At 37.0% G+C, this 24,864-nt stretch overlaps 1 protein-coding gene across 9 annotated transcripts in view; it reads right to left on the minus strand.

The window, feature by feature from the left end:
• The window catches only part of MAST4 (microtubule associated serine/threonine kinase family member 4), a 573,771-nt gene that overhangs the window by 231,973 nt on the left and 316,934 nt on the right, over positions 1-24,864 (minus strand). For 4 of the 9 annotated variants that reach the window (XM_074385256.1, XM_074385245.1, XM_074385304.1 and 1 more), the window contains one exon: positions 24,043-24,078. The exons of the other annotated variants lie outside the window; for them this stretch is intronic. In XM_074385256.1, coding sequence (XP_074241357.1) covers positions 24,043-24,078 — 36 coding nt within the window. The remainder of the gene's footprint in view (positions 1-24,042; positions 24,079-24,864) is intronic. 9 annotated transcript variants of the gene reach the window in all.

Here is a 24,864-nt window from a genome sequence, read left to right on the forward strand (position 1 = left end):
GCTTTTGTCAACAAGCTAAATTACCACAGGTAACTATGAGACACATGCACATACCAACATGTATGACAGTCTGGCATATAGAACATAATGTCTACATGCTTGTCAATGTTGTTTAGAATACGCTGTGAAAGCTAATCTTTTATCATCTAACATAGTCTTCCAATATAATTTTCAGAACAGACATACCAATTTTTATTGTGCTTTGCAGAAGATTGCATTTTTTAACAAACTGAAGGTGTGTGGCAACCCAGCACAGAGCAAATCTATCAGGATCATCCTTCCAACAGTATGTGCTCACTTCATGCCTCTAAGTCACATTTTGGTAATTCTTCCAATATTTCTAATGCTTTCATTATTATTACATCTTTTATGGTGATCTATGATCAATGATTTTGATGTTACTATTATCATCATTTTGGGGCACCACAAACTGTGTCCGTTTAAGACAATGAACTTAATTGATAATTGTTGTATGTGTTCTGACTGTTCGATCAATCAGCCGTTCCCCCATCTCTTTCCTTCTCCATGGGCATCTCTGTTTCCTGAGACATGACAACATTGAATTTGGCCAATTAGTAACCCCACAATGGTTTCTAAGCATTCAAGTAAAAATGGAAGAGATACACATCTCTCATTTTCAATCAAAAGTTAAAAACGATTATGTTTCATGAGGAAGCCATGTCAAAAGCCAAGACAGATAGAAGGCTGGACCTTCTGCACCAAACAAGTAGCCAAGTTGTAAATGCAAAGGAAAAGTTCTTGAAGGAAATTACAGGTGCTACTCCAGTGACCACACAAACGATAAGAAAGCAAAACAGCCTTCTTGCTGATACAGAAAAAGTTTTCATGTTCTGAACAGAGGATTATACCAGCTACCACATTTCCTTAAGTCAAAGCTTAATCTAGAGCAAAGCTTAACTCTCTTCAATTCTATGGGAGCCAAGAAAGGTGAGGAAGCTGCAGAAGATGAAAGCTAGCATAGGTTTAAGGAAAGAAGTCCATACCATAAAAGTGCAAGGGGAAGCAGCAAGTGCTGATGTAGAAGCTGCAGCAAGTTACCCAGAAGATCTAGCTACACTAAATAACAGATTATCAATGCAGACAATACAGCCTTCTGGGACTTTCATAGCTAGAGAGGATAAGTCAATGCCTGACTTCCAAGCTTCAAAGGACTCACTTCCAAGCTTCAAAGCTTGACTCACTCTTTAGGAACGAATGCAGCTGGTGACTTTAAGTTGAAGCCAATGCTCATGTATCATTCTGAAAATCCCAAGGTCCTTCAGAATTATGGTAAATCTGCTCTGCCTGTGCTCTATAAACAGAGCAACAAAGTCTAAAGGACAGCACATCTGTTCATAGCACAGTTCATCAACTGTTTTAGGCTCACTGTTGAGAACTAGTGCTCAGAGAAAAAGATTCCTCTCAAGGTATTACTGCTCTTTGGCAATGCACCTTGTCACCCAAGAGCTCTGGTGAAGATGTATAAAGATATTAATGTTGTTTCCATGCCTGCTAACAAAACATCCACTCTGCAACGATGGATTAGGAGTAATTCTGACTTCCAAGTTGTGTTATTTAAGGAATATTTCTCTTAAGGCTATGGCAGCCATAAGGATTCCTCTAACGTAACTGGGCAAAGTACATTAAAAACCTTCTAAAAAGGTCATAAAAAGAGGTCAAAATAGCAACCTTAACAGAAGTATGGAAGAAGTTGATTCCAACTCTAACAGATGACTGGGAGGGTTTCAAGACTTCAGTGGAAAAAAGAACTGCATATGTAGTAGAATTAGAAAATTGGGTTTAGAAATAGAACCTGAAGATGTGACTGAATTGTTATAATCTCATGATAAAATTTGAATGGATGAAGAGTGGCTTGTTATGGATGAGAAAGAAAGTGATTTATTGTGGTAGAATTTACTTCTAATGAAGATGCTGTGAACATTGTTGAAATAAAACCAAAGGATTTAGAATATTACATAAACTTAGTTGATAAATCAATAGCAGTATTGAAAAGATTGACTCCAATTTTGAAAGAATTTCTACTGTGGACAAAATGCTATCAAACAGCATTGACTCCTACAGATAATCTTTTGTGAAAGGAAGAGTCAATTGATGTGGCAACATCATTGTTAAATTATTTCAATAAACTGCCACAGTCACCCCAACCTTCAGTAACCACCAGCCTGATGAATCAATAGCCATCAACATCAAGGCAAGACCCTCCACCAGCAAAGAGATTATGACTTGCTAAAGGCTCAGAGGATCTTATTATTATTATTACTTTTACCAATAAAGTATTTTAAAATTAAAACGTGTGTAGATAATTATATATACTTATGAGAGAGGGTCTTGCTCTGTTGCTTAGACTGGAGTGTAGGAGCGTGATCATAGCTCACTGCAGCCTGGTACTCCTAGACTCGAGCTATCTTCCTACCTGAGCCTACTGTGTAGCTGGGACTACAGGTATGTGCCACCACAGCCCAACTAATGTACACTGTTTTTATAGACAGAATGCTACTGCACACTTAATAAACTACAGTAGAGCATACACATAACTTTTATATGCACTGGGAAATCAAAAAAAAGTTGTGTGCTGCTTTATTATCATATTCATTTTATTATAGTCACTTTACTGCAGTGGTCTGGGGGAAATAAAAACTCCGCAATATCTCTGAGGTATCCTTTATACAAATAAATCCAGATTTGTTGTAAAATAAAACAGTATATTAATCAAAAATGTTTTACGTGTAGATCTAGAAAATTTATATGTAACAGAAATGACAAAATGTTATTATCTTAGAAAAAAAATTACAGATTGATACAAATGACCCCAGAGACATAATGGCAAATATATGAATTGATTTTTCTCAGAAAAGAACACCTAACTAGCAAAATACAATAAAAAGGTAAAATGTTGTGAGAGAAATGGAATTAAATTAACAATGGGATGTCGCTTTACACAGAAATTGGTAAAATATAAACTATGTTAAAATACATATTTTTAGCAAGGATATGGGAAAAGATGGTACTTCAAAAACAGGTTGCAAGTGGAATACATTTATATATTATTTCCTCTCTACTTCAGTTTGGTCCAGACAGGTTATTTTCTATTATCCTGTCTTCCAGTTTACTAATCCTGCCTTCTATTGTGTTTAATCAACTTATTAATGTAAGTTAACAGTAATTATGTCATTTTTAAGTCCATATGTTCTAACTCCAATCTATGGAGCAAAATTGCAACTGTACATTATCTGGTCTGTCTACCGTCTTTTGGTCACATGTTCTTGTCTTTTAGAATATCTGTAACTTTTAATTATCAGGTATTATACTAAAAAACTGAAAAGGCTCTAAATCAGTGTTTCCCAACCTTTATTTTTCACTATTATACCCATAAAGAACTTTATTAGGCTTTTTGTTACTAATTTCCCCCAACTTGCCAGTTGCATCAGTTTAGATGTTGTAGGTTTTTGAAGGTCCACAAATCACTGTAACATTTAATATTTGTTCCCATCAGAAGAACCAATCTTGTGCCTACTGAGAATACATGTTGTAAAGGATGTTATTTTCTACAAGAGTGTGTTACTCTTCCTCATACAGGCAGATAGAGAATTAATCACCTTAGTGACCTTAGTGCAATCATGGCTGAGCTGAGTCTAGGCTGGTTACGGTTTAGGTGTAATTTGGTATATCTCAGATTCGGCCCTGCTCCCAGGGTGAAGGTCCTCCTGGGTTTTCAACAGATAGCCTGGTTGGCCTTTGCCCAACTCCTCTTTAAACTCATGAATATAACACAATCATTACCACTGTAAAGCCAATTAGACAGTATTCTTCTGTTTTAAAGACGTAAGTCCATTAAATTCAGGCAATTTTTTCTTATCTTGAAGCCATTTTCTCTTTCTCGATAGCAAGAAGCTTTCACTTAAATATGAACAAGGCACTAGGTGACAAAATTACCACATAACTAAAAACAAATTTTAAGTTATATGACATTTTAAATTTTAATATTTCTTATACTAGAGAGCATATTTTACAGTAACAGTCTAGAGTTATCTTAATAAGGCATTAAAAGCATTATAAGAAAAAACCATCTACCATAATCATTATGTAATGATGATTTGGAATAAGATTCAATGTAATATGAAAGTTCAAAAATAGGTAAAAATATTGAAAAAGAAGAAAAATTATCATTATTTATACATAATTTCATGTCTAGAAAGCCAAACAGACTCAACTGAAAAACTATTGGAATTAATATAAATATAAAAGTTAAATGCCCTGAACAGATCCCACAGAAATGTATACAATTTCAGTTTTGTTACCAATGACAAAAAGAAAAGGTGATATAAAAGAAGAAACTATTAACATAGAAACAAAACTAGAATAAAAATGCCCTCAAGGTATAATCATAATAAAAATATGGGTTAACTACAAGGAAAACAAAAACTTTACATAGAGAGACTAATACCAATGTCATTAGACTCAATATAAAAAATGTTCACAGAAGAAAATTTAGATGCCACCAGATGATACTTTCTCCTAAATGAAATGCAGAGTTTTAATATGTGCCTTAGGGAAATACAGCATGGAGGGAGAACCTCAACCATGATTCTAACACTTATCTAGAAAAAAAAAAAAAAATGAACAGTTGAAAAAAATGAGATGAACGTATCACATAAAAACCTGTAAAAGAAGGGCAAATATAGAAACGCATGTCTACCCTTGTTAAAAATAGTGTAGTAATAGCTGAAGAAAATACAGATAACAAAACCAGAAAGAATATATATAGTAAATGTAATGAGACATAACAAATCAGTGAGGAGAGGAGGATTACTAAGTGATTGGACAGAAAGTGGTTAGCAAAAGGGGAAGAAAATGTTATCCTACTATGCATCAAAATAAATGCCTGATCCATTAGACCACTAACATTTGTTCCATGCCTACTAGGTGCCATATGCATTTAGGTACTAGAGATTCAAAGATGGGAAGACAGTCTGGTAGTGCAATAAATGAAGCAGTACATATGAACCTGCACTGAGGTACCCCTTAGCCTTTCTGGTGAGAGGGATTTTGTTCTCCTAATTTGAATGAGTACTTATGAAGTTTAGAAGGGGTCATGTCTGTCCTGTTCAGTGTACCTCCCCAATATTTTTCAAACCTAAACGTACAGTGCTTGACACACAGTAAGGACTCAAATATTTATTAAACAGTAAAGTACCATAAGTGTTTTAAAATAACATTAGTGCCTGACTGTGTTACCCATGGCAAAAGCCTAGATTCTTATCCTTCCACCAGCGAGTGAAAGTTTACTGGAATCCATCCTTTGCTGAGTGATTAGAGAGAAAGAAAGCAGTGGGAGATTTAGTTAAAGCCACACTGTAGTGAGGAGGAGAGAGGGGATGAGAGAAAAGGGCTGAGTAATTAAGAAGTGGGTACAACAGCTTCTGAGTAGCACAGAAGCTATTGCTAATGATAAAGAACAATATAAGCAATGTCCCAGACATCAGTCTTAGGATTTTCTAAAAGCAAGGATTTGGGCCGCATAAGGAGCTCAGCACTGAAGGTTATCTAAGAAAAAGAGGATTCTGGGAAAAGAAATTTTAAAAAGACTTTTTCATTGCTTTATAATCTGAAGACATTTTTGCTGTTATTTAACAAACCCACATAAAGGTTAACATTCATCAGGAACTGTTTAAGGTGCATTTACAAATATCACTTCATTTAATCTTTGTGATAACCCATGATAAGCATGCCAATATGACTATCTCCATTGTACAGGTGAAGATAGTAAGGACCAGAGATGTTAAATAACTTGTATAAGATCATTCAGCTATTACATGGCAAAGCCAGGAATTAGACTGTTATAAATATGTTCCCATTGATACAGTCCATTCAAAATACATGACCCTGCCCCACACAAATTCACTTTCTCATTTTGAAACCATAATAACAAAAAGACAAGAAAATAGGGGAATAGTCAAAGGAGTGATAAAGACTGGAGTTTGGATCCTCTGTCAGTTACTAGCATTGAGACCCTGGGCAGGTTAAACAATCATTCTGGGCCTTGGTGTTCACATCAGTTCAATAGAGATAACACAACCTAACCTTAGCACTAAAGACTGGGGGCAGAGGAAGTGTCTATGGAGAAGCATCTGACAAATGAGGAGCACAAAGCTAGAACAGTGGCCACAAATGTAGCTACAACTGCTTTGGCATTAAGTGGCACACGAAGTACTGAGCTAACTCAGCTTCCCTGAGAGTTTCCCAGGACAGAAAGGGAAGAAAGGACAGACTAGAACGATGGCTGAGGGAATTTAAAGGAGGGATAACCAGGCTGGAAAAGGGCAGATTCAGAGGGTAGTTATGAGGTTGCAAAGTTCCAATATACTTGGCCTCCATAGGTACCCTAGAAGATGGTAATTCCTGTCATAAACAAGCTAAAGATAATACACTACCTTATATGCTAAAAACATCATACCACAGAGTATCGAAATCTAATGACTAACTGCAAGTTGAGAAATGGTGATGCCTGTCTCAGACCTTTACTTCTCTTCTCTGTATGTGAAATGAATTTGAAGAGTTGTTACTGGGAATATTCTTCTTGCAGTACTGGTAGTGGCATTAGGAGTCAGCAAATACCCACTTGTGCCAAGCGTAATCCAAGGACTGTGAAAAGCACATATGATATACTCTGTCACAAAATCCTCAGAATGGTCCTATTTCCACCATCCCACTGTAGCAGAGGCAAAGTCATACAGCTACAAAGTGGCAGAACTAGATTGGAAGACAGCCTCATCTGCTGAAAAAATGCTGTGGAGATAATCCTAACTATAGTAGTTATTGCTTTCAAATGCATATGTCTTTGGGAAACATATTTACAGAAATTAGAGAATCACCCAGTAGAGTCCCATGTTACCAGTGAGGGCAGAGAAATTTTTACTCATCAGAGCTTGTGGTTTGCCAACATTCTCTGTCATCTGTCATCCCACCTTTTGAATTTCTCCTTTGCTGCCAAGTTAGTGTACCTGTTGCAGATAAGACAGCTAAACCAAGGCTGAGTTTAGAAAAGGAAACAGTCAAAGCCAAATACCAAAAAATGCAAAGCTTAGGTTCATGCAGTTAATTCACTAAAAGTAATTTGTACCAATTCTTACTCATAGTATATTCTATGTCAGTTTTCTTAAGGGTAATCTGAAAAAAAAAATTCAGGGATATATGAATACTCACTACATTAAAAAAAATTGTATTGCCATGTCATTAACAGTCTTACAAAATACTAAATGTATGATTACTATCCTTTAATTTCAGACTGCCCATGATTTCAGTGTCATATTTCATAAGTACTAATGATCAAGTTGGCTAAGTATTACTGCTTCAATTTCCCTGAGCTAATGACAAAAGATCAGAGGTCTAATACACAAATGAAGTGAGGATCAAATGATATTAAGGAGTATTGTGGAATTGTCACTAAAGGCTTTGTATCAGAAAAGTTATAGGAGAATTGAGATTACCTATGATAAATATAATAATTCAAAAATATAAAATAAAATAAAGAAAGCCTCTTCCAGAGCAGTCAATAGCATAATCACACTGTAAAGGGTGATTTAGTTTCAGCAAAGTATCATCATTAATATGCAATATTAAATTCATATTGTTACTTTATATGCTACATTTTTGCAATCATGTTGTATTTGTTTTAAATTGTTTTAGCAGAAAAATTGTTAAATACACAAGTTTATACCTGACTTTTTTCTTTGTAAACAAACTAGCATTACACTACCAGGTGTGGTGGCTCATGCCTGTAATCCTAGCTACTCAGAAGGCTGAGGTAGGAGGACCACTTGAAGCCAGGACTTTGAAAACACCTGGGCAACATAGCTTCATCTCAAAAATAAATAAATAAATGAATAAATAAAATAAAGCAAAAAAGTATCATTAAAATAAAAACAATTTAAGTCAATATTGTGGGTATGGATTTTTTTCTCTTACAAGACATTCATACATTACTGAAATGTGAACAACACCTTTAAATATAAAGACAAACTACTACCACTTGGTTTGGGAAGCATCGAACTCAGCAACCTCTACATGCAGCCACTTTGCCATTAGGTACTCCATAATGAACAAGTGTCAGGCAGATCACGGTACCACAAGAAGCTTAAGATTTAGGTAGAGGGAGAAGTTCCATGAGAAAGCAACAAAATGTCCTTACTTTCAGGAGTCAAGGAGACTTTTGAGATTCAGAGGAAAGCTGTAGGAAAGACATGCACATATGTTTATATACAATTTCAGGGAATTCATAGACTCCTGAAAGCTATCTGCTAATTCCAGGATGAGAATAACCAAACAAGAGCAAATAAGAATAGTTTGTAAGAGATGCATTATTTAATAAGGAGAAATAAGATGATGGCATGCAATCAAGACAAAAATAAGTTGGAACCAAAAATAATTTTTTTTCCACAGCAGTAAAAGAATGTGGAACAATTATTAATAGATTTTGCTGATGAAAGCTTAAACACATGTATCTACAATTCCAAATCTCATAATCTCACTTCCAGTGAATCAAATTATGAAAATAGTACATAATCACCGAAATATTTACTAGAGATTTTTCCACATAAAAGGGACATATAAAGGCAATGAAGGCATAGAGGGAACTTATCAGAACTCTAAGTTATTAGCTTACTTCAATGAAAGAGATATGAATAGAATCTTTGGAGAATTAAATGTATTAATAAATAATAAACTTGAGATACGCAAAAGTCAGTCATATCAGGTATTGAAGAGGCAAAAAATCTCTGGCTTCCTAATGTCTATGGGTTTCAAAATATGATTCGTATTTAGGTGAGAATTAAAGGATATAACTATGAGGAGATTAGGAATAATTATGAAAAGCTGGCCAGGTGCAGTGGCTCACGCCTGTCATCCCAGAACTTTGGGAGGCTGAGGTGGACAGATCACGAGGTCAGGAGTTTGGAACCAGTCTGACCAACATGGTGAAACCCTGTCTCTACTAAAAATGCAAAAATCAGCCGGGTGTGGTGCACGTCCCTGTTATTCCAGCTACTCAGGAGGCCTAGGCAGGAGAATCGCTTGTATTCAGGAGGCAGAGGTTGCAGTGAGCCAAGATCGTGCCACTGCACTCCAGCCTGGGCAACAGAGCAAGATTCCATCTCAAAAAAAAAAAAAAAAAAAAAAAGAAAAGAAAAAGAAAAAGAAAAAGAAAATTATGAAAAGCTATGTTTACTAGACGCCAAAGAACCACTAAATAATATTTTGAAAACTCCAATACAATGTTTGGTTGAGACTTATTTTCAACAAGTACAGACTTTAGATGAATAAAAGGATTTAGTTGCTAAATTTCATGGTTTGTCAGAGAAAATACCAAGTTTCACTCTATCAAAGACTAAAAGTCATAATAAAAACTGTGCCAATTATTTACATAGCTTAAGTAGATATCAAAGATTGCAGACATGCTCTGAGGAACAGAACTAATCACCAACCCATGACCCATGCATAACTAATTACCAACCTCAATACGGAGAAAAGTTTCATCACCTATTCAGTCTATACTGCAGCTTTCAGATCAAGGTTTCATCACTTCTGGCCTTAAATAAGAATCAGCCATGCAAGGAATTTAATTCAAAGCATAAGCACAATTTCAACATGCACTTAGCTCGTATCTCTTTTTGCTCTACTTTACCCTTTTTCATGAGAAAACAAACTGTGCTATTTCTTGAAATATACAACCTGTGGGGTAGCCTTGAGATCTCAGTCACCTCCACTTCCAAAATCACATTATCCAGCTAAAATAAACTAATGAAACTGAAGCCTTCTACGGAAAAACCATCTTATGAATTTACTGTTTGAGGAAGTAAACTAGAAGATAAAAGAAGATACTCATTTCTAGGACTGAAGCCCTCTCTCCAAGCCCAATAATTCCCAATGAAAAGGCCAATCTCATATAAACTGATAACGTTTTGGCATGTTTCTGATAATGGTGACAGACCTGATGAAGACTTTTTACCTACTCATCTCCAAAAGCCTCTCAAATAATTCAAATTGCACTTTGACAAACAGATTATCTATAAAAACCTCTCATTAGTTAAGATTTTTATGTACAGCAATTCAGAAGGGACAGTTCATTAAAGGAAGAAATCAATGTGATATTTCTTATCAGCGAGGCTATTCAAGATATACTCCCTACCACTCCTCCCCACCCATGAAAAAACAAAACTGGATACTAACTATAATTCCCTGAAGATAACATGGTTTCATGGCTCCTTCCATGTACTTTTTAAAGGTTTGGTAAGACCACACTACACAATCACCAGGTGTTAGCATTCTCATTCTGGCTGTAATTTCAGTGGGAAACTCTTACAGTTCTGCATTGGGGAAACTGGATGCTATATCCTCCTGACTTTTTAAAATACAGTGTACTAATATATACATGCCTTTCAGGCAGCAATGCTATCTTCAATATTAGGTAAATATTTTTTATGATGGGGCCAAGTATTGAATGAATAAAGAAAACACCATTTCCAAACTTTCTAGATAGCCATGGAATAACCAGAAATCGATAAATAAAATCCAACATAACATCTAGCTCAATCTTGTTTCATCAGCAAGTGACAACTATAATAACTTCATTAGAAATACATTAAGAAAACTGCAGAGTTGGCTCAGCTCCTTTCACCAACCTCATTGCAACATCCCTCCCTTCCGGAGGAAAAAAAAAAAAAAAAGATATAGGAAAGAAGAGATTTCCACGAACCCAGCACAGAAATTCCACCCACAACAAAGAATTAGGTTCCTGATAAGCACCAAGAAAAGTGAACTCACAACTGGAAACATTAATAGCTTGAGGGAAAAAACCAACAACAAAAAAATAGAGGAGTTGCGATTAGAAATAAACCTTTAAAAACCCTTGCAAATGTCTGAAACTCCATAAAAATAAGGATAAACACATTCAGTGAGAAAATATGTCATTTTATATACTTAGGCAAGTATAAATGGATATCATGAATTGCCTTCTAAGTTTCCCAAGCAGTAGATACTACTTAGGGTCTCATATCATTGTGACTTTAAAATGAGACACTTAGAAACCGACTTGGCCTTGTTAGAGATAAAATAAGTTCTCAGAAGCTGTATTTCCCTGAAATCTGGTCCTCCATGAAAATCTTCACCTCTGAGGGTTGGCTATAAATCCAAAGATGCAGAGAAACATGAATAATTCAAGATAGATAAAGAAACTTTACAGTAACCTTTATTTATCCTACACAGATGGAGGGAGAGTGGATACCTTCCATAGGATCAAGTATACAAGCTCAGTTCTGCCACAATTCCATCCATCTCTGCTTCTCCTTCCTCAAAAGTCCAGCATTACTATTTCCACTCAATCCACGATATTCTATCAGAGAATCATTCAGTTGCTGAAAGATAATGAACCCAGATGGAATAGTATAAAGACAACTCTCTGCTTTCCTGTTTCATATATTTCTGAAAACATGTCAAAGGGTCAAATACATATTATCAGGGAAGTTTTTATTCCTTGAGACATAAAAAATTTCAAACTTCCTAATTCTTCCTCATATACTCCTCAATGATATACTTCTGGCCTGTTCAAATCCTCTACCTTTGTTCTTCTCAATCACAATCATATAAACACACCACTGGCTCAAATACAATGAATGCCTTATTGAAGCTAAAGATTAGACCTTTTTGGAAAGCCAAATTTCCCTGTGGTGTCAGCGGCATTTAGTTTATGGGAACTACACTTCTTACTGGATAATCAGCACATGCTTCTGTTTTCTATTCGCCTTTCTGAAACAACAGTAAAAAGCAATGAAGTACTCAAAACAGTGTTTTACTGCCAAGATGCTGCTGCTGCTGTATTTGATGTGAGCTAGCAGAAAATCATAACGGTCAACACCCTCTATGGTATTAGGAAGTGAAATTTTATGAAATAAGGGAGCAGCTAAGGGGGGCACAGTTTCAGTCTTCTCTTTCTGCTTACATTAAAAATGCCTTGGGGAAAAGATACCATGGTATATAGCAGACCCATTGTTCTTTAAGTCTTGGAAAGTAACTCTTCATTCCACTTGGTTGGCCTTTATTTTTGAACATACTATATCCTCTAGAGAATATTGATTGGGGTTCCTATGGAAAGGATCTCTGTATGGGTTAGAATTAGCTGTGGCTGCAGATAACTGGGAAGCCAAATAAGTGACTAAGCAAAATAGTTTATTGCTTCATTAGGTAAAAGAAGTTTAGAAGCAGGGGTGGTTTGTTAGCTACCAAATCATCAGACTCAAGCCACACTTCTACCTTTCAGTTCCATCATCTTTAGCATGAAGAGTGTACCTTCATGTTTATTTCATAGACCAATACGGCTGCTGGAGCTCTGGCCAACACAAATTCATTCCAGATAGAAAGGAGAAAAGAAAAAAGATCCCCACCAGCTGTCCATCCTTTGAACTTAATTCCCTCTGCTTACATCTCATCAGCCAGAAAGTAGAACAGCTGTGGGAGGGAGGCTGACAGGTATATCCTTTTAGCTGAAAACATTACCACCTTGACACAAAGCGGAGTTTTATCATTAAGGCAAAGGGGAAGTACAGAGTGATGGTTACTTTTAGGTGTCAACTTGACTGGATTAAGAAATATCTGGAGAACAGGTAAAGCATTATTTCTGAGTGTGTCTTTGAGCGTGTTTCCAGAGGAGACTGATTGGCACATGAGTCCATAAACTAAGTGAAGCTTTGCTCTCAATGTGGGCAGGCACCATCCAATCAGATGGTGGCCCAGACAGAACCAAAAGGCAGAGGAAAGGTGATTTCCTCTCCATTTCCTAGTGGTGGGACATGTATCTTCTCCTGCCCTTGAACATCAGAACTCCTTTGGAATCCAGGACTAACCCTAATGACCTCCAGGGTTCTCAGGCCTTCTGACTCAGACTGATAATTACACCATCAGTTTCCCTGCTTCTGAGGCTTTCAGACTTGTATTGTGCTGAACCATGCTACTGGCATTCCAGGGTTTCCAGCTTGTAGACAGCTTGTTGTGGGACTTCTCAAACTCCATAATCATGTAAGCAAATTTCCCTAATTAATCCCTTCTTATCCATCCATCCACCCCCTCCCTATTGGTTCTCTCTGGAAAGCACAGCTAATACACACAGACCTTGGGTTAGCTGATGCTTCTCCCAGTCATCAGCCAGTTTTAATTCTGGACCTGAGCATGATCTCCTCCACGTCAGGGGAATCATGATTCACCAAGGAGACACCACTGCTGAGCAGGCAACGGCCTCCTAGCACAGAAGAGCACCCTTGCCCGGAGTGTTCTTCTGCATCTTTCCAGAAGCACTCAACATGGAAGAAGAATTCAGGCTGGCGTGACCCCTAGTCCTGACTAACCCTATTTCCCCCGCTCATGTGCACAGCAGACAAAGATGTGCTCTGAAGGTGCATCTATAAGTTTGATAAATTAGTCCACATTCTTAGAGAAACAATGTTATAAATAGTGGGGAGGTTTCCAGGTTTACCCACAAAGGCCCATTTAACAGGTAATGTAGTAGAGATGGTATTTGCCATTATTGAAAGTGGAATTGTTTGGATTTTGATAAACTAGATTTTGCCTTAATGAGGTGTGAAGAAAAGCCTGATCGAGTGTGAAAGAAACAATAGCAAAGAGCAACTCATACTACTTCCTGACTTTGCACTCTGGCAAATGCATCCTTCAACTGTCCTCTCCCCAACAAGTTCGTGTTTTTCCTTTCACTGTCTATCAATGGGACTACGGACCCCATTCTGAAGAACTTAGTAAGAAAAGAGGAGATATCCCAGAAACCACAACATGCTCAAGCTGGGCCATGTCTACTGGCAGGTAGAATCTGCCTTCTAGACTTGAGCAGTAGGGATGAGAATGGAGCGGTATTATCCAATGAATTGTGCCCCCTGAAAGTTGTTGAAGTCCTAACACCTGGTACCTTTGAATATGACCTTATTTGGAAATAGGATCTTTGCTGATGATCAAGGTCAGATAGAGTCACTAGGGTGAAGAGTAAATCAATATACCTGCATCCTTATAAAAAAGGGAAATTCTGACACAGGGATAGACACACAGGCTAGAGAAATGTCATGGAAAGATAAAAGCAGAGATGGAGGTGATGCTTCTGCAAGCCAAAGAAAGCCAAAGATTGCCCACAAACCACCAGCAGCTAGGAGAGAGGCATGGAACAGGTTCTTCCTCATAGTCCTCAGAAGGAATCGAGCCTGCAATATGATCTCAGATTGCAAACTTCTAGAATGTGAGATAATAAATTTCTGTTGTTCAAGCCACCTGATTTGTGATACTTTGTCATGGCATCCCTAGCAAACTGATACACGAGGCAGATGGAACATCTTCACCCACCTTCTTGGGTCTAGCACATTGCTTCCTTTCCTCTCAAGTGTCCACATCACTGTGTGTGCCTCTCTGCCCACTCTCTGTCTCCATCAAATTACTTCTCAAGCCCCTTCAGCCACCATCATTTACACACTTGGGGCTCTAGCCATGCAGACTTCAGGGGTGGTTCCAGGAATATTCACTGGTTGGAGTAAGGGGCAGGCACAGGGCCCCTCCATCCTGGCAGGGATCATATACTATGATGAGCAAGATAATGAGAAGTCAGATGCTGCTAAATTGGGTACCTAAATTTAAAAGCCTGCACATGTAATATTAATACCTGGATATGTAGTTGTCAAAGGCTTATGTAGAAATAGAAACCATTTGAGTGAAAGAAGAGGACAAGTAAATGATTACACATCTGGAGGTATTATAACCTCTCACTTCTGAGGATTCAACAAGGTTAAATATCTCAGTGTATTCTATGTGTCACTGTCTCTTAAATGTAATTCTCTGCTTCCATAACATCTCTCTTTCTTTCCTTCTCCTGACCATCTTGCCACAGGATCTGTCTGGAAAACACTGGAAACAGAAGAGGCTAAAAAAGCTGGAGAAGAAAGCCAAACCCTTTAATGATAAAAGTGAATGGGAGGAAATCTCACTTCCATGCATATCCATTCTCCAGATTTTATTGTTTTTGTTTTTTTAATTAAAAAACCTAGGAAGGGACTCACATAACGAATACCTATCTGTATATTAACTACCCCAATGGATAAAGGATACTGAAACACAGCTGAAGGCTCTAGCAACTCTCTCTGATCTCAGTTCCCCTCTCTCCCCTCAGATGTAACCACTGATATAAATTTGGTGTTTATTATTCTCTAGCATATCTTTATACTTTTAATACAAAGAAAACCCACCCAAATTGATGGTGCTCCTTAGCCACAGTCCTATCAGTTTCATTTTTTAAAAACTCTTTCCTTTCTTTCCTTCATATAGCGAAACAAACAACACACACACACACACACACACACACACATACACCCCCAAAAAACAAAAACAAAAAACAAAAAAACTATCAAATCAATATATTCAAGCCATAGGAACAATAATGGAAAAAATACATATATTTATATTTTTGAGATGGAGTCTCTCTCTGTCACCCAGTCTGGAGTGTGGTTGCACAATCTCTGCTCACTGCAACCTCTGCCTCCCAGGTTCAAGCAATTCTCCTGTCTCAGGCTCCCAAATAGCTGGGACTACAGGTGCACCCTACCATGCCCAACTAATTTTTTTATTTTTAGTAAAAATGGGGTTTCATCATATTTGTCAGGCTGGTCTTGAACTCCTGACCTCAGGTGATCCACCCATCTTGGCCTCCCAAAGTGCTGGGATTACAGGCCTGCCACCATGCCCAGGCAGAAAATTTTAATTTTATTCCTATCAACTGATATCTATTTTTCACCTGTATTATCTCACCATCACCACCACCACCACCACCAATAAGGCTGTGATATAGGGGATTCAAGCCAGATCAATGGGAAATACTTTGCATAGGTATCTATGTCTGGAACTCCTTAACTCATACCAGTAAATTGGAGCCTACATCACCTATGCTGAAATCTCTCCTTGACAAAAAACCCAAATGGATGAGAATTAAATTATACTCCTTTATATAGAAGACTGGTAAAACATTAATTAGTAGTGAATCCATCACTCATCTGTTCTCATAAAAGACTTAAATGCAAAAAAAAAAAAAATTGTACTAGGCTGGAAGCTTATTAAATGGAGCGCTCAACATTGACCATTATATTTGGAGAATAGCATGTTCTTATTAAAAGAGAACAATTTAATGTAGATATTCAATAATTGCTTGATCAATTAATGAAAGGGTTAGTCAATGAGAGTGTTAGGCAGTAAGGGAGACACATGATTTAAAAATCACACAAAACTAGACTCTACAAATATTTATGGAACACCTGTTACATGCTAGGCATAGTGCAGGAAACAAAACTCCTTACCCCTAGGGAGCCTCCACTCCAGCAGGACAGTATAGACAAAGTTACATTAATGATATATCCTGAGGAACTCTGGGAAATCCTCCGTGATCAATATATCACTCTGTAAGTCATAACTTGGCTAAGAACGGCTACAGTGCTGGTTTAGGAGGAAATCTTATTAAGCCCCGAGTGTTAAGGAAAAACAAAGAAAATCTGTTATATTCCCTAAATGAATATAGCATCTCTGTTGACTACTGGAACCTATTATATGTGTTGTTTAGAGTGATTTCCTGCACATAAAATGTAAAAGCTTTCCTGAACCTAAACAAATATCACCAATAGCTGAAGGAAAAATGTTACCTTTTGGAATTTCATAAAATGAGTTATTGAAACTAAGGAAATGCCTCAGTACCCTAAACAACTCTACGTGACCACTAAAAACCGTCTAGCACTGTGCTCTCCTGACTGCTTCTGTTTAAAGATACAACAAATTTTGTGGGCAAGCAGAGCACTCAACTAATATAAAACTGGTCAGTTCTAGAAAGTACTTCCCAGCTAGAAAGAAAACGCATGCCAAAAATCAATAATCATCAAATAAAAATTGAGGAAAAAAGTCTAAAAGTATATAGTAAAACATTTGTGCCCACTATCCTACATGGTTAGATTATGGGTAAAAACTAACTTATTCTTCACATTTCTATATTTTTCTACAATAGAAATATTCAGAAAAATGATTCATGCTTTATGATCTAAGAATGTTCACAGTAAAATAAAATGCTGAGACTGTGACACTGAAAGTACTTAAAGGAAAAATTACTTAATGCATCAAAAGACAGAAGTAAAAGCTTAGTTCTTTGCTTTGTAAACTATCTTTTCCCTAAGTGATACAATGCGGGGTAATTTAAATGCTTTTTTTCCCTATCTGCATTTTCTAGTTTTTCTCAAATGGCCACCCACATGATTAATTGAAATATTAAATTGCTTTCTATAAAAACAAATTAGTCCTATTAACATATTATAAATTCTATATGTTTACTCAAAAGATAGGCCACAATAATAGGGATACACATATCCATTTATTTTCCAAATAATTCTTGAGAATGCCTCCAGGTTAGAACTACTTCCCTCTTTGAAAGGATCCATGGTAGTTCAGAAAGGTCAAAATGTACAAACTCTTCTGAAATTGGCTATTTCAACTGAATACACAGGTGCCAGGCCCTCTGCCTTTCCTACTTTGCAAGCAGATCAACCTCAAATCTGATGAGTCAGGGAGACGAGATGGCAACAAGGAGAAAATGGAACAGGAAGGGGCTTGGTTTTTAAAACCCTATCATATGTCATTCATTGAAGGATTAAAGGGTTTCCTGACGATGGAAAAGCAACTAAACCAGGGCCACCGAACTCTTTGACGGCAGGTTTTTAAAACGCATCTTAAGATGAGCTTTTTGTTCCTTCTATCCCGAATGCCATTTCCCAATAATTGAATGATAGCTTATGAAGCCAGAGAACAATTTGTCGTATCTCTGAATTCCTCTATGTACAAGGCCACGTTTCACCAACCCCCTCTACCCCAAACAACTTGAAATATATGACTGTGTTGTGAGGTTGAGGTCAGCATGCAGGGTTACAAACACAGGTAGGCAGGATGATTTCTAGAGCAGCAGACAAAAAGCAAGATCTCTGCAACATCAGGAGTCATTTAGACTACACTGAGAAGCAGCATGAGTTTGGTTTCCGTTAGGTGTGAGACAATGGAATTCGGGGGTTACAAGAGGATGCAGATTTAGGACCAAAAAAAGCCAAGAGAGAACGTGACAGCCACAACCTTAGGAAGATCCACCTACAGCCCTTAAAGCACGTCCTTCCCCAGCCAGTTGCATTATTTTGCTTTGTGGCAAGTCTCCCAATGGCCAGCTAGACTTATTTTGTTCAGCCTTCCTGTTGACGGCTCCTGTGACCAAATCACCTGTCTCAATTGTCTTCGGCTGACCCTTGAAGATAGGAGAGTGAGATTTCCAATATTAACGTATCCCAAGAGGATAATGCTTTCTGCCACTCACATAGGGTATGAAAGCCTTTAACTACCCAGAATTTCTTTTAATCAGTTATACTGCTTTTGCAGTCATTTTACAAAGCCATCTGGCTTTGCAGACATTAATACAAGGACTATGAAAAACCTCACTTTTTATTGTAGCCCCACATGGGGAGCAATTCACTTCAAAGTGTGTTGAGCTCATAGGGTTCTGGTGCTGAAATAGATCGCTCAGATTTTTCATTGTTCAGGCTTCCAAGGAACCTGGCCATCTCAGAGATAAAAGAATTCTTCTGAAAGCACCATGTAAAAGAAAATATTTGTTCAGTCACAGTGTCCCTAACAAATGTGATCTTATGCTCCACAGCTGGACACCTGAGAAGATGAAAATGAAGGGGCCTTAACAGATACAGTGGAGACCTGGTCAGATAAATTGGAGGTTGGGGAACATGTGCCATCCTAAATTGGAGAATGCTGAGGTGCTCTCCTTCCTGTGAATATCCTACACATTCTTATAAAATGTTCCACACCTCAGGATGGCATTAAGTAGAAATCCTTTGACTTTTTTTTTTCACTACTGAATTCAACTGCAATTATATTTAAAATATCTTTATTTCCCATTGCTTTGACAGCTTCACTTTTGAAGTTTTCTATTCATACATCTCAATAGTCCTAACTCTTTCTAAGCAATAGTAAGCTGGAAGGCAACACTAGCAGAGATAGCGTATTTTTGTGCAAGTAGTTATTTCATTCATTAGAATTTTTGTCATTTTTTAGCAGAAAATGAAGAAGAGGTTGACATTTAAACATTTAGATGTATACAGGTATTGTGGGGATTCATAACTACGGACCAAATTCAATGTGTCAATTTAAAAGACAGTCTTTCGACATGACTTAACCTAGAAGTTAAATGCAGCTGGCAGTACATGTCACCAACGCACAACAGGTTCCCAAAGGAAAGAGGCTGCTATTTCTCTTTAAGGTACAGAGAATAAGGGTCACTGACTACTGACCCAAAGGCTTCATCCCAATAAACAGAGCAGTCTCAACTCATCTCTTAATAGTGAGAAGACCTATTAGCAGGGAAGACGAGCACTCAGGTCACAATTACAGCTGATTTACAATTTCCACAGTGAGCCCGGAAACAGAGCGGATCCATACTCCAAAAGAACTGCATCTTCTCTTGGGATGCTACGCTTTCCCACTGACAGAGCCATTTAAAATTTAGCAATATGGAAGTCCCGCACGAGCACCGGATCTGTTGTCAGTAGTTTGCTACCTCCTGTGTGGAGGAGGCTTAACGTCCTCTAGTGGTGGACTAAGGCAAAATACAGAGGAAGACTGGTGCCATTTCATTTTCAGACAATTGAACGCGGTACCAAATACATGAAGGTAATATTTAATAAAGGCAGCATTTTGACAAGACATTATTTAATTAGAACATTACATTAAGTTATATTTTATCTAGGCCATTTGTAGGCAAACTTTACAAGTCTTAAATTGATATTTAATGTATATAAAACATTGACCTTGATTCTTTTTTTTTTTTTTTTGAGATGGGGGTCTCACTCTGTCACACAAGCTGGAGTGCAGTGGAACAATCTAGGATCACTGCAACCTCTGCCTCCCAGGCTCAAGCTATCCTCTCACCTCAGCCTCCTGGGTAACTGGGATTACACGCCTGTGCCACCACATCTGGCTAATATTTTGTATTTTTTATTAGAGACAAGGTTTCATCATGTTGGTCAGGCTAGTCGAACTCCTGAGCTAAGTGATCCACCCATCTTGACCTTCTAAATTGCTGAGATTACAGGCATGAGCCATCGTGCTTGGCCACAGTTTTAATTTTTAGCTGTACTTTCATATTGTACGATGTCACGTAAGGGTCGTAGGTTTCAGTTTGATATAGGTTAAGAATGTCTCCAAATGAAGGTGGGCTCCAGTTTACCTCACCTCATTTAAGACCAGGAGTGATATCCCCGGCCTTATGGAGTACTGCTTTGAACATGAGACCTAAAATATTTCTGGAGGTATACTGTCATTTTCCGGTCAGTGCAGAATACTCATTTGCTTCCTATCCTTGGGTGAGACTCAGGGACTCTAACATAACCTTAGTTGATTCATTTAAGTCAACATATGTGATTTTTTTTTAACCCAATGTTGCAGTTTTAGGGCAACCCCCCTGAGACTCCACCTTTTTCTTTAAGTCATGTGAGCATTATTTTATCATTCTAGTGCGTCCCAGCTTATCACTTTGTCCCCTTTAATCCTAAGTGGTTTTCTGGGCATCTTGGTCCACTGCAGCAGCTGCGGTTTTTCTGGTTTGGGAAATCACAAAGTCCACAGTCACCCTGTCTGTGCACTCCAATGCTCACTCCAACCCCCAGGCTTTCCGCTTGTTTATATTTACTTGTTTCACAAAAACAGAAAAGTTCTCTATTCCAATGTAAACAACTCTATCTTCCAAAGTCATTAGAAATTAGGAAGCCCTCGAACAAATTAAAGGCTTAAATATAAGTATTATAAAAGAAACATTAAATGAAGTTATTATAAGGGAAACATTTATAACACTTAGATGCAAGTATTATAAAAGAAACAGATGTTAATCTTATGACACCTGTTATTGATTTTTAATGTGTTTTCAAATCTCGAATTCTATCTGTATTTTAAAACAATTTTACTGGGCTGGGCACGGTGGCTCAAGCCTGTAATCCCAGCACTTTGGGAGGCTGAAGCGGGTGGATCACGAGGTCAAGAGATCAAGACCATCCTGGTCAACAAGGTGAAACCCCATCTCTACTAAAAATACAAAAACATTAGCTGGGCATGGTGGCGCGTGCCTGTAATCCCACCTACTCGGGAGGCTGAGGCAGGAGAATTGCCTGAACCAAGGAGGCGGAGGTTGCGGTGAGCCGAGATCATGCCGTTGCACTCCAGTCTAGGTAACAAGAGTAAAACTCTTCTCAAAAAAAAAAAAAACAAAACAACAACAACAAAAAACCAAAAAACAATTTTACTTTAAAATTAACAATGTGGAATTTACAGATACAAATCATTATATTTAAAATATACTCTATTTTTTAATATTTATATCAACTCTGTCAATTTTGATAATGATTAAAACAAGTGTAGGAAACACAATTTGAGTGGATCAAAATACAGATATGAAAATACTGGAAACACAATATGCCTTTCATTTAGCATAGTTTGTATCATTTGTCACCTTTGACTATATCATGATTGACTCTTGGTTCATGTGAGGTTCAACTGGTTCAAACAGCTTATAATTACCATTTCCTCTTTGCTATTTAAATTTTCACTGCTGGCCAGCAGAAGTTACCTCAATTTGGTTCATCTGCCCTTAATAGCTCAACCTCCACACATCGTTAAAAGCATTCTTGTTCATTAGCAACAAAAATAAAAAGAAAGTGTTCCAAACAAAATTCTGCCTATATCAACCATGACATCCAGTTATGATGACCTTTAGTGGAGAAATATTACACAAAACCAGGGTAAACAAAGTGTCTATTAGATGGTTTTATATGAGTACTGGAGGAGGTAATTGTTTATCACCTTTTTTTTTTTTTTTTTTTTTTTTGAGATGGAGTCTCACTCTGTCACAGAGGCTAAAGTGCAGTGGCATGATCTTGGCTCACGGCAACCTCCGCCTCCCGGGTTTAAGCAATTCTCCCACCTCAGCCTCATGAGTAGCTGGGATTACAAGCATGTGCCACCATTTCCAGCTAATTTTTTTATTTTTAGTAGAGATGGAGTTTCTCCATAGTGGCCAGGCCTGTCACAAATGGAATCTTAACTTTTAAAACAATTTTATTTTATCTATGTATATCATTCAGTAATAATTACAACAACAATCATTTCACCATTTTATTTTTGGCTACAGAATAAACTAATAATTTTTTTCTACTTAATCAAGTAAACATAGGTAGAACCTACGTGGGATGTCCCACTACTTCCATATGTAAAGTAGAGACGTCATATTTGTGTTCATTTGTAAGTGAAAATTACCATTATTTTTAATCCCAGAGGGTTTTAGTGTTTAGCTCCACTATTTCAGATGCCTTTAGGAAAACACAGGTATTTTTTACTTTAGTATTATACCAGCTAATGAACTCCAAAAAGCAAATAAGAATGTCAGTAAATACAATTAGGTGAATATCATATTAATAAAGTATAAGTTAAAAATTAAGAATGGTCAAAAGCATATCAAATACTAGAAAACTTTATCCACAGCCTCAAGTGTGACGATTTCCAAAGTCCATGTAATATTCAATATTACGCTTAAAAAGAATTAAATCGTAAAAGACTCCAAAGTACACTGTTTATTGTGCACTTCAGTTACAGTTCTTTGTTCACATTACATTTACAAATTTCTAAGCCAATCCAGATGTGGGTATACTTCATAATTTGGTACATAAACAGACATACAAGCTAAAAACTTACATTCATGGAAAACTTTAACCTATTAAGCTTTAATGTAGTAATTATTGGATGATTGAAAAGTCATGGCTGTATCCCAATACGTGCATCTTGGCATAATTTTACAATTATCACAGAGATAAAGTAAATCACATTTAAAGAATTAAAACTGACAGAAGTAGTAACTCTTAAGTTTCTCAGTAAATATTTTTCCAATTAGTGGCATCAGATAAAGAGATCCCCATACTGAGAAATATTAATTTTTTGGTTCTATTTATTGCATAGTGTTATATTACCTTTCATTTTAAAAGCACTTAAAACTCCTTCAATTTTAAATTTTTAATTAAACCAGAACAATGTGGAAAAATAACTGGCTAAAAAGGCATGAAAGTATGAAAGGAGGGTTAAGGAGGACTTACCAGAAATTACAAGTGACTAGAAAAGCCAGTGTATTCAAAACAGAAAGATTCTGGCACAGAAATAGATAGGAGCAGAATAGGGAGCCCAGAAAGAGTTCCAAATATATATGGCATCTTTATATGTGACAAGGACAAGAAATTCAAACCCATGAAAAATAAAGGATCTTGTATTAACTAGGACTTAAGTAACTGGTCATCCATCTAGACAAAGAGAAAAGAGAATCCTACCTCATCTCATGTACAAAATTATAAGTTGAAGATTGAATGTTTTTTAAAATGAGAAAATTTAAGAGAATATCTGCATGACCTTGGGGTGGACAATACCACTCTGAGCAAAACAAATAATTCAGAAGCAACAAAGGAAAAGACAGACATACTTGATTAAATAATTGACAATTTCATTTAGCAAAAGATATCATAAACAGATAAAAACTGCAAAAACATTTGTATACATATAACAATGGATTAATACTTTCATTAAGAGTTTGTAGAAACTGAAAAAGAAAAACATTACTAAATGGGAAGCAGAAATGAGCATGAAATGAAGAAAAGAGAAATGTAAATGAACAGTAAACATATGAAAACATACTCAACATGAGTGGTAGTGAAGGAAATGCAAATTAAAGCAATGACCAGGCAAAATAAGATTGGAAAGAAGGGCAGTGACATCCAGTGCTGGTGAGAGTGTAGGAAATGGGCATTCTTATGTGTGAAGGTGATTTGCTATTCTTTTGGATAAAGTGATAACTATTAAAATTGGAAATACACATACCGTTTGACCAAGCAATTCCACTTCTGGGAATCTATCCTATAGGAGACAAAAGGACCAGTACGTAAGGATATAGGTATAAAATGTTTACTGCAGCATTGTTTGTTGTGGGTAGGCTAGAAAGGGAGTACTGAAAACAACAAGAATGTCAGTTAATAGCAAACAGTTAAATAAAATGTGCTATTTATATAATGTAGAACATAATATAATTATTAAAATGAATGGGATCAGTTTGTATCTACTGAGTTGGAAGACTGATAAGGTGACAAAAGCAAACTGAAGAGTAGGTGCTAACATTCTTGTTTAAGACAGGCAGTAGCAACAACTGCAACAAATCAAGGTGTGTGAATGTACCTGCCCCTGTATGCATACGAAGTGAAAAAGGGAAGAATACAGACCAGTCTAACGATGACTACCTAAGGCTGTGGATAGAGACAGGGATTGGAAGGGATGGGGATCATTTACTTCCTCTTTGTATATCTTTGTGCTGTTTCGCTAGTTACTATGAGCACATTAATTTCATAATTTTCAAAACTACATTATTAACTTTTTTAAATGGTAGTACATTAGTAGTATTTCTATACATTCATCTTTAGGAAAACAGCAGCAAATGAACATTCTTTCTTTGCCTACGCATCTCACCATTGTGTTCATTTGTGGGTACGTGCTTACTATCCATCCCATCTCTTTCCCCTCTGTGTTATCAGCCATGCGGTTTGGGTGTAACTGACTACACCCCATTTCCAAGGACTCTTGAATGGTCTAAGCCACTGTTTTCCAACAGAAGTACAATTCAGAGCCACTTACGCAATTTAAAATTTTGTA

Source organism: Saimiri boliviensis, chromosome 1, assembly GCF_048565385.1.
Source record: "Saimiri boliviensis isolate mSaiBol1 chromosome 1, mSaiBol1.pri, whole genome shotgun sequence".
NCBI classification, from domain to species: domain Eukaryota; kingdom Metazoa; phylum Chordata; class Mammalia; order Primates; family Cebidae; genus Saimiri; species Saimiri boliviensis.